Source organism: Alligator sinensis, unplaced genomic scaffold (assembly GCF_000455745.1).
Source record: "Alligator sinensis unplaced genomic scaffold, ASM45574v1 scaffold329_1, whole genome shotgun sequence".
Classification (NCBI taxonomy): domain Eukaryota; kingdom Metazoa; phylum Chordata; order Crocodylia; family Alligatoridae; genus Alligator; species Alligator sinensis.
In genome coordinates, this window is record NW_005842550.1 from 800077 (window position 1) to 811663 (window position 11587).

The 11587-nt window shown below is 43.2% G+C and overlaps 1 protein-coding gene across 2 annotated transcripts in view; it reads left to right on the forward strand.

The window, feature by feature from the left end:
• The first annotated feature begins 6369 nt into the window (after positions 1–6369).
• LOC102375480 (pancreatic alpha-amylase-like) overlaps positions 6370–11587 on the forward strand; it is a 21293-nt gene continuing 16075 nt past the window's right edge. For both annotated transcript variants that reach the window (XM_006032156.3, XM_025213831.1), the window contains exons 1-2: positions 6370–6445; positions 10123–10338. In XM_006032156.3, coding sequence (XP_006032218.1) covers positions 10171–10338 — 168 coding nt within the window. In that variant the 5' untranslated portion in view covers positions 6370–6445; positions 10123–10170. The remainder of the gene's footprint in view (positions 6446–10122; positions 10339–11587) is intronic.

An 11587-nucleotide genomic window follows, 5' to 3' on the forward strand; every position in this document is an offset into this window, starting at 1 on the left:
GTGGGAGGAGAGAAGTGGAGGGAGGCATGGCAGAGGGGAAGTTCAGCAGCTTCCTTGGAAGCTTCTGGAGCACCACTGCCTGCTGGTCAGGGCTGGTGCAGGCAGGCTGCAGCACCTCCATCCTGACCCATTTGAGGAGTTATCCCTGTGTTTCCAAGTAATTCTTGAAATATGTCTGCATAGTTGATAGAAAACTGGAATTGAAACATTTTGTATTAAGTAGTTTGTGTCACCAATTGTTTTGTATCATACTTTAGCAGACAAAATGCTTAGCTCATACCTGGGTGTTTTTGCTCTTTGGTGGCACTTTGCTTTCTGAAACTGGATCTAATTTGGTTTGTAGGACCAGTGTACAAGTGTTTCTTGTAGCTACAGTACTCTAATGCTGTACGGTTTTCACACTGGAGAATCTCAGCTAGGGTACAGAAGTGTAGCTTCAGCAGTGTGAGGTTGTGACACATTCCATTCTTATTTTATAGGCAAGATATTATAGCAACAATAAAATACGCAGGTCTTCAGGATCCAGTAAATTTGGCCACTATCATTTCTTGTCAGACTAAGTTGTTCCAATCAGTTGTTACTCCTGTGTCTTCTAAGGGCTTAGTCTATCTTAGTTTGTATAGCCCACAAGATCACCAATCAGAATGGTGTAGATTCTGGCCATTGCCCAAATGGAACTTTAAAGCAAGAAGCATAGTTGGAAATGTTTTAAAGTCTCTTTTATGTTGAACTATGTGGTACGCAAGTTGCTTCTACAACCAAGCAACCAAAATATGACATTAGGATAAAATATTTTAAATTCCCATGGGATCAGAAAAGTATGACAGCAAGGTGGTGCTATCTGCTAGGAAACAAAGGCAAAATAAATTTTAAAAATCCATTTTTAAGTACTAAGAATAGGTCATGTTCAGAGACCAATATGAATTTAAAAATTGAGTAATAAGTCAAGGTAAATACTTACATGAACCAGGTTTTGGGAGTTTATAAAAGGTTCCTCTTCTAAAACACATTAAATAGCACAATTTGAATATATGTTTTGTTTTAATCATGGTATCCCAAAGAGAATAACAGAGAGCAAAAGTAAGACAGTAGTGTTTAATGACAGGATTTTCAAGGAGTCTTGTAATGAATTAAAATTATTTCCATTATTTACTGGATCTTTAAAGTGTTTTCCTTTCATTTTTTAGTCAGATGACTGATTGCAGTTGTACCTCTTCTGAACTGAAGAATGTAGAAATCTGTGATGAAATAGGAAAACTATTGAAAGTATCTTAAATTTATACATAAAGATATAACTTTCAATCTGCTTTTAATTTACTTTGTGTACTGAAAACCTCCTGAATATGACCTAAAATTAATGGTCCTAACAAGCACTCCATATTTGGGAATAGTGTATCTTTTAACAAGTGTTAAAAAAACGAATGCTGCCACATTCGGATAGCAAATTATTGATTAGATAAATTCTAAAATGATTACATGGCAGTTTAATTACTTTCCTCTGAAGACATCTAAGTTCTGCTTAAGATATGCCTCGGATATAACAGGTCTGGTTTCTACATATAACTTTTGCTTAAATTTGACTGAGTTACTCTATTTGCATTATGCCAGATTAACTGATGAGAAAACAGAATAAGGATTAGTGAGTCAATTGTGCAAGTAAAACGGAGTTACCTCTGATGAGATGCTCTGTCTTTATTCATTAAAACACATCTAGATCAGTTAAATTATGAAAGCATGCAAGAAGAGTTATTATGGTTTGTTTCACTTATATGAAATGCTGCTTTAGTTCATGCATACATGCATACACCCCTCTTTCCACAAACTTATTTAAACAATTTTCCATTAAATGCATCTTAAACAGATTTGAAAAACATTTTTAATTTTGGTCAGTGCTGAATTAACAAAATTCTAATCTAGACCTATTGAAATCTCGGAAATTTGCATAGGGTATTATAAAACATTCTAAAATAAAGTTCAAAACACTAAGATAAGAAAGTAACATTGACAGTCTAATTTTTGTTTCCTAAGAATTTTCATTTTCTGCTATTATCATGTTTTTTCTGCCTTATATTTTTGTGACATTTGTGTATGAACTAGGGCTGTGCAAAATTTTGCCAGCTGTTTTGTTTCAATGGTGTTTTGACTCATTTCTCAAAACAGCAAAATCGAAATGAAGCAAAGGGCTTCAAAACAGCCTTGAAACGAAACGAGGGCAGTTGAAACATTTCAAAAGTTTTGAAATGTTTCAAATTTCAAAGCTCACGCTGGGTTTGCCTGCAGGAAAACAGAAAGTAAGGAGAGGGAGGGGGAAGAGAGGGGAAGGACTGCTCTCATATTGACTGTGTAGCTGGCCAGTGCCTGTGATCCTTCCCTGAGGTCCCTTCCAATCCCAGTGCTCTGGGGGAGGGATGGAAGAACAATGTAAAAGGCAGCATTATTTGAACTGGCCTGCTTTCTGCCTTGTGGTCTGACAGTTACTGAGCTATCTTCCAGCAGCTCGGTAGTGTTAGACAGCAAAGGCTACTACTACCATTGATTTGAATGATTTTCTACTTGCTAGCCTAGCAAGTGGGATTCCACAATACCTTTTGCTTTCTTCTATACCCTTTTATTTTATTATTATATTCACTGATTTATTCTTTTCAATTTTATAATTATATTGGATATTCCACTATAGAATTTATATAGGAAGGGAGATGCATTTATATTTTATTTCTATACATTTATACTTTGCAGCATATTACATACATTATAGAATTTATATAGAAACACAAATCTCTCTCTCTCTCTCTCTCTCTCTCTCTCTCTCTATATATATATATATATAAACAAGACACTACGAAACACACCATGAAGCGTGGTGGAAAAGGCAGCTGGCAAGACCTTAGGGGGGGTGGTAGAGGGTAGAGGGAGAAGTGTAAGTCTCCCCACCCTCCAAACTAAGATGCAGTCTCTTTCCTATAGCTAGCAGGGATGAGGCTTTCAGAAGCAGCAAGGAGAGGGGAGCAGTGCCAGTGCCACTGCCTGTGCCTGAGACTGCATCCCCTCCAGGATGACCAGCCATAAACCCCACCACTACCACCATGACAACAAGCAGCAGCACCATCACACATGACAGTCTCCTTCACCCCCATTTCACTTCCCATGCTGAGCCTTCCAGTGCCAGAGGAAGAGCTGGAGCTGGATCTAGAAAAGGAAATTCTGGGGAAGGAGGGGGAAATTTGTGCTCCACACCCCTCAAGCTTCCCCTAGAGCCAGGTTTTCTTCCCCAGAAAGCACTTCAGAGGAGGCTGCAGTAAAGGTTGTGGAGGCAAGCGGCTCAGCTGAGTCCACTTCTCCAGTTGCTGTGCCTCTGCCTGCTGAGGAGGGAGATACTGCAGTGACACATGCATCCACACCCCAGAAGCGAGCGGGTAGCATGGTGTGGGATCATTTTGAGCTGGCAGATGATCCCATGTATGCTGTCTACCTGCAGTGCTGAGCCAAAACCAGCCAGAGAACAAAACACATGAGCACCACAGGGATGCTGATACATCTCTGCAGGCACCACCCCCTTGCCCTTGCTCCTCTTCAGCCTGGTATGAGTGGGAGTGTGTCCAAAGGGAAGTCCCCCTCTTGCTCCAAAGCCCCTGTACCTTCAAAGCAGAGACAGGCCACCCTGGAACAGTTGGGGAAAGATGGATAGAAAGGGGGATGCATTGCAAGAGCAAGCGAGATCACTCAGAGCATTGGGGAGATGCTTGGTGTCAATGGCCAGCCCTACTTCTTAGTTGAGCGTCCAGGGTTAAGTTGGCTCATGGCGCTTGTGGCCCCATCCTACCAAGTGCCTGCACACACCACCTCCAGCAGGACGGTGGTGCCCTCCCTGCATGAAGCATGCAGGGAGTACTTGAGGGAGAAGCTGCACAAGGCAGGCCCACATGTGGCCTTACACTTCACCTTGGACATCTGGAGCACCTGTGGTGGAGATCACACCTACCTCTCCCTCACAGGGCACTGGTGCAACCAGTCAGGACATCGGTGGGCTCTCCTTTAAGCCAAGGTGATGGATGAGTCCTACACAGCAACAGAGATCATGGGGGCCATGAACCACTTGGTGCAGGGGTGGATCTTACCTGTGGTAACTTACCATGAACCACTTGGTGCAGGGTGAACTTAACTGTGGGTTCATGGTCACCAACAATGGAGTTAATATGGTCAAGGTGGTCCCACCAGAGCATCAGGGGGAGCAAGATGCTGCAGGACAAACAAGAAGAGCTGAACATCCCACAGCACAAAATCATGCAGGATGTTGAGACTTGGTGGGACTCCACATACCTGATGCTCAAGAGGTTGGTGAGGCAACAGAAGACCATCCATAAGATGGCCTTGCTTGGGGAAATTGGGATCAGCAGCCCCTTGAACAGAGCTGAGTGGGATACCATCTCCCAGATGGTGGTGGTCTTCAAGCCCTTCCTTGAGGCCACTGAGACCCTCAGCACTGGTGATGTCCTCCTTAGCCAGATGATCCCTGTAGAGAAGGAACTGCAAAGCCAAATGGAGAGCTTCCAGGGGATCAGTGTTCCAGGCTGGGACAAGCTGCTGTCACTAGACATGCAGGCACTGGTGAGGCAGCTGAAAGAGAGCATCAGGAAATGGCTTGAACTATTGCAGTCCAGTATGGTCCATGTAGCAGCATATGCAGCAGCCAAACCCTGGATCAGTGAATGGAGGTGCCAGTGAAGAGAGTCAGGGAGGCAGAAACACATGGAAGAGGGGGATCCACTGTCCCGTGCTAGCACACCATCCACCAGCCAGTCTTCTCCTCCATCATAGGCACTGCTAATGTGGGCCAAGGGCATGGCTTCCATGGTGGGGTCTAGATGCACCAGACACCACCATCAGGCCAGTAGCACTCTGGCCTCAGTGGCTGCCTATTTTGCCGAGGATGTGGAGCTGCTGCTGTGTGATCTCTTGGCCTTTTGGGCAAGCTGCAGACAGATGTGGCCGGATCTGGCCACAATTGCCCACAAACACCAGTCCTGTCCACCGACCAGTGTTCCAAGTGAGACAATTCAATGTTGCTGGGGATGTAGTGATACCCCACTGCACCTGCTTGGATCCTGGTTTAGTGGAGCAGCTAGTGTTCCTCAAGGTGAACCTCCCGCTGCTGATGTTCCTGAAGCTCCCGGTGCAGACGGAATGAATGCCACCCTCTTCATTCTGTCCACACCTATTTCCTTTTTTTCATTTTTTAAAAGCCATTTAATCGGGCTCTCAGAGATCGAGGTGGCACTCACTCCATCACCAGGCAGCAGGGAAAGAACATGTCCCTGCTGAGCTTCCATGTCAGGACAAGCTTGGAAGTATGGGCTGGGGTATGGGGAAGGAGAAGGCCCCAGATCCTGGGCATAACCGCTAAAACTGCACTCTGCCAGGGTCGGGCAGGCCTGGTGGGACTGCTGGTGGTGCAGCAGCCCCAGGAAATGCCAGGACCGAGGATCTTCTTGGTGAAAGATGGGTAGGAGGTGCCATAACCTCCAGCTAATGCACACACACACACACAGAGTCCTGGGTGGGGAAAGCCCAGACCCATCACATCTTTGACAGGCCTGAGGCTTGCTGGTTGCATTGGAGTTGTGAGGCTCCAAGTGAGCTCAGCTTAGCTGCCTGGGATGATAACTTTCAGGTTGAAAAACCCTTTGTCAAGCTGAGGAAGCACTTGCAGTTGGTGAGTGTGTATGCTGTTCCTGGATGGCAGGAATAGTAAAGAAGCCAGAGGTTGGCATGCAATGCAGGCAAGAAAGGCAGCCAATGAAAATGGAAATGGAGGCATCATGGGGTGGGGGGCAGGCTGGGCTGGGGTGGGGGACTGGGGATGTTAGCAGCACAGGTAAAAGTGGAGAGGTACCTGGGAAGTCAGATGTCTGGTGGGTTGTAGCATGTCAGAATTCCGATGTCTATATCGAGTCCACGACTTTCTGTACCTAGGAGGTTGATGAAGTTCAGGTCATAGGCTTGTCTGTGAAAAGTGGTTTGTAAATTCCCTTTGAGATCAGGCCTGAAAGACTGGAGACAGGTGATGTTCTGTTGTTGTCTTTGATAGATTTTTGGTGTTCACTCATTCTGGTGTGCAGTTGTTGCTTGGTGTTTCCACTTATTTTCCTTCAGGGCACTTGGTCTCCACTTTTGTGCTTCCCCATTATAGCCTATGGGCAAAATGTCAAAATGCATCAAAATGGAAGTCGAAATGGAACAGTGCTGTTTCACCCAGCCCTAATATCAACATATACCAGACATGTTTTAATTCAGATAACACATTAGTTAGAACCATATATTTAAAATAAGCTTTAAAGACTGAGATTTGTTAATATTTGAATTGGCAGAAGACATCTTGAGAGTGGGAGAGCCAGCATGATTTAAGACAGTTCAACACTCATTTGTTCCTTGCCCTGCTCTGTTGTAGGTAAGTCCGCTGTAAGCGTCATTTCCACCCCCACTTTGGGCGGGGCGGGGGGGCATTGTTTTTTGTTTTTCTTTTTTACCTAGCAGAAAAAAGTGACCACTCTCTGAAATCTCCAGAAGGTTTCAATCTGATTTTCAGAGTCATCCCTCTCTTGTATCTTTTTAGCTGAAATCTTGTGAGCTCTCTCCACCAGCCTGGAGTAGTGGGGTTTTTCTGTTCTTTACATTCTATTTACATAGCACTCTGGAGCTAGAATTGTTAGGGTGTATTGGGGATTTCAAAATCTGCTAGTGAATGTGGATCAATCATCCAACTCATCTCAAGGAACTCATTATACTTCCTCACTAAACCTCCTGTCAGACTTTTTTTTTTTTTTTTTTTTTGGTTATTTTTTGCTATTTTATAGCTTTTGTCACATTTTGTCTGCATCATTACTTTGATGGCCAAGAGCACGTAACTGTTCTCTTGTAGCTAAAACTATGCAACTTTCTAAAAAAAATTAATAAATACATGAAATTGCTTGACTTTACTAGCAACAATGTCCAAAACAAAATGCAACTCAAATGGCCAGAAAAGAAAATGCTTGAAAGTGTCATAAAAAAATGTTGGACCTGTAAATGATGTCATCCCCCCCCCCCCCTAGAAAATCAAAGATATAGGAGTTACATTGTGTATTCTTGCTTTTTGTTAGACATGCTTCCAGTCAGAGCAAAGAACCCATATCATATGAACAAGCTGACATAACACGAGGATCAATACAGAAAATGAACCCTGCTCATAAACAACTCCTAGGCTGAAACATGTTCTAAACTAACAGTTTCAAATAAATAATTTCATTAATCTGTTTTGTTCATAAGCAGAAAATATGGGCAAAATTTGTCAAATGATTCATTCTAAGTAGCTCTTTTCCCAATTATGACAAATAAAAGAACAGCTGATTGCAACAGTAACTGGCACACTTCAATTAAATAAGTTTGAAAGAATGAAAAAATAAAGATTGAGACAGGTTGTTTTTCTTCTCCAATAATTTTATTCTAAGTAAAGAGAGGATTGTTAGATAGCAGAATGTTTATTTGACCTTTACATACACCTTGTCCCATTCTACCACATCATACCAGATTACAGTTTTTAGTAGCCTCTTCCCTATTTATTTACAAGTGAAGACCTTGTGAGAAACCCTAAAAATTAAGCCTTCACAGTCTGTGCTTTTTGAGTTGATCTAACATGAGCTTGTAGGATGGGATGCCAGAATGGCAGTCCCATGGAGCATGGCCAGCAACTGCAGCAGTCACTGCCGATGTGTGTGTGTGGTGGGGAGGAAAGGGGAGAGCTTGTGCAGTAGCGGTGATGCTAGTAATAAGAGATAACACTTCCCATCTTTAAGAAAGGGAAGAAGGAGAATCCAGGGAATTACAGACTAGTCAGCCTCATCTCAGTCCCCTGAAAAATCATGGAGTAGGTCTTCAAGAAATCTTTTTCTCAGCACTTGGAGGAGGAGAAAGTGATCAGGAACAGTTGACATAGATTCACCAAAGGCAAATCATGCCTGACCAACCTGATTGCCTTCTGTGATGAGATAACTGGCTTTGTGGATGCAGGGAAAACAGTGAATGTGATGCACCTTGGCTTTAGCAAGGCTTTGGATACAGGCTCCTATAGCATTCTTGCAAGCAAGCTAAGGAAGTATGGATTGGATGGATGGACTGCAAGGTGGATAGAAAGCTGGTTGGATTGTCAGGCTCAACAAGTAGTGAACAATGGCTCATGGTCTAGTTGGCAGCTGGTATCAAGTGGAGTGCCCCAGGGGCCAGTCTTGAGGCTGGTTTTCTTCAGTATCTTCATTAACAATCTGGAAGATGAGATGGAGTGAGTAAGTTTGCAGATGACACCAAGCTGAGGGGTGTAGTAGCTACGCTGAAGGGGAGGGCTAGGATTCAGAGTGACCTAGACAAATTGGGGATTGGGCCAAAAGGAATTGCATGAGGTTCAACAAGGACAAGTTCAAAGTCCTGCACTTAGGACAGAAGAATCCCATGCATTACTACAGGCTTGGGACCAGCTGGCCAAGCAGCAGCTCTGCAGAAAAGGACCAAGGGGTTACAGTGGGCTATAAGCTAAATATGAGTCAACAGTGTGCCCTTGTTGCAAAGAAGGCTAACATCATATTGAGCTACATTAGTAGGAGCACTGCTAGCAGATCAAGGGAAGTAATTATTTCTGTCTATTCTTCACTGGTGAGGCCACATCTGGAGTACCGTGTCCACTACAGAAAAGATACAAACAAGTTGGAGAGAATCCAGCAGAAGGCAACAAAAATGGTTAGGGGCTGGGTCAAATGATTTATAAGAAGCTGAGGGAACTGGGTTTATTTAGTCTGCAGAAGAGAAGACTGAGAGGAGATTTGATAGCAGCTTTCAACTACCTGAAGGGTGGTTCCAAGGAAGATGGAACTAGACTGTTCTCAATGGTGACAGATGACAAAAATAAGGAGCAATGGTCTCAAGTTGCAGCAAGAGAGGTTTAGTATGGGTATTAGGAAAAAAACTCTCACTAGGAGGGTGGTGAAGTGAAACAGGTTACCTAGAGAGATGATGGAATCTCCATCTTTGGAGGTTTTTAAGGGCCGGCCTGACAAAGCCCTAGCTGAAATGATCTAGCTGAGGATGGTCCTGCTTCGAGGTCCCTTCTAACCCTAATTGTTTATGATCCTATAAGACTATGCTGGAACAGCAGCCACAGAAACATCCCTAGTCTGTTGAGTCTCTAGTGGGAGCCCCCCAATCAGGCGGCCCCTGCCCCTTCACTCTCTTGCCCTCAGTACCCACCTCCCCTTCCCCCCATAAACCTTGCGCATGGTGCCAAAATCCCCAGGTACATCTCTTTAGTGTTATATAACCGGATGCTAGGTTCAGGTTTGATTTTGTCAACAAGGGTATGGATGTTTGTACGTTTTAGCCACTCTAAAAGCAGAGTGGGAACGGCTGCTTGAGAACACATTCTGATTTAACTTACATTTGCATGATCTTGTGCTGATACAGTTAGTTAAATTACCCTAATTTTGACCCTGTATGAAACATGGTTAATGCTGGAGCAGTTTTGCTAGTTGTAGCACTACATCACCATGCAGCTCTGTCAGTTGCATTTAAAGAGCTTGTATCAGTATCCTTTGACATTGGTATAACTGCTGTGTCTGTTTACACGCACACCACAGCTCTCTGAAATACTGAATTTTTGGACAGCATTAAGAAATAAAAGTGTTAATGTCTTATCTGTGTGCATAAGGTGTACTGCTTTAACTATAGCTATATAGTTAAAAGTAGCCTGATTTTGCTCGTATGCAAGCTCTTATAAAACTCTCTGGAAGAAAAGCACGCTATGTTCCACCTTTGTCTGTATAACTATGGCCACATTAAGAATGGGATGAATATAATTAAAAAAAATAAACAAACAAATCCTCTAACATACTATATTAGTACAAAAGAAAACACAAACCAGGCCTGAGTCCTACCTAGTAACATGTATTTAAAGTTTGTTATTGTGACAAGTTGTGGTATATCTTCTCTGGATGATGATTCTAAAATAGTCCAACAAAAGGTCAACAACTTAAACAAATAACATGCAAAAATAGCCAATCATTTAAATGTTTAATTTGTAATATGTACTTTGCCCTCTTGCAGGAATACAAATATTTACTGAGAAAAACAGAATCTATTATCGAAAGCACCATGAGGATCCTCTTTCTGCTAGCAACTGTAGCACTTGGTTGGGCACAATATAATCCAAATACAAGACCCGGGAGGACATCTATTGTTCATCTCTTTGAATGGAGTTGGACCGATATTGCTCTTGAATGTGAACGCTACTTAGCGCCTAATGGGTTTGGTGGAGTTCAGGTATGTAGCCTTATATTAGCAGAGTAACATTGCTTCATAGCTTACATAACATTTTCACTAATTTAAATTTTAAATCTAATTTAACAAAGCATAGGCTTTAAGTAAGGAAAAGAAAACCAGTATGTTTCTAAATAGGTATGTTTCTAAATCTGCTATAATCAAGGGGGTATTTTATTTCAGCACTCCAAAGGGTATATATTTTGTATTCTGTCACTGAAATTCTAATTCCTTAATATGCAAAGTACCAAATAAACCTTTATTTACTGCTGTGAAGACTGAGAGATTTGAAGATGATCCTCTATACCTTATTTTATCAGTATGATGTCATGCTGCTTGATTACAGTTAAATTAGAGGAGGTTTTTAAGGCAGGAATAAACAAGAAACAAAACAATGACAGACAAAGTACCTTCAGAAAGAAGGCTGCTTAAGAAAAAACTAGATTCAGCCAAGAATTGGAAAATGCCCAGCTGCTTAGCTCCAGTAAACTTATTTTTTATAAGCTAAACCCTAATATCAGAATGCCACTAAATGAGAGTTTTCAAACTTTTTAAAGGAGTGTACCCCTTCTGGTGGGTACCCCTCCTGGACTGTACCTACTGGATGAGCGTTGGGGAGAGGGATCCCCTGGCAGCCGGTTGACGAGCGGGGAAGGGGTTCCCCAGCGGCTGGTTGACAAGCAGGGACAAGCAGGTTGACAAGCAGGGGGGTCCCCCAGCAGCTGGTTGACTGGGGGGGATGCTGGTGCTGCTGCTGGCTGCTACTGCCGGCAGGCGACGGCAATGCGCGGCAGCAGCAGCTAGGCGTGGTGCATGGTGGTGCACTTCCCTAGTCCCCCCCCTTCTCCACAAAGCCTCCGCATACCCTCTGGGGTCTTCCCAAGTACCACCAGGGGTACATGTACCCCCGGTTGACAACTCCTGAGCTAAACCACATTAAACTCCTGGACGTGCAAATGAATGTTAAATAGTCAGTATTTTTGATTGTGAGTTAGTATCACCCTTTTAAATCTGTGAGGATGTACCTGTGATTAGGACATGGGATCATGGGATTATCCTGCACTACTTTCTTATTGATATAGGAGTATGTGTGAACACATGTACACACCATAGAGCAGAGGGTAATGGCTGGATATGAATCTCAAACTTAAAGAGTACCTATGCGTACCCTCGGTTGACAACCACTGTTATAAGGCATGCATTCTCTCTCTCTCTCTCTCTCTCTCTCTCTCTCTCTCTCTCTCTCTCTCTC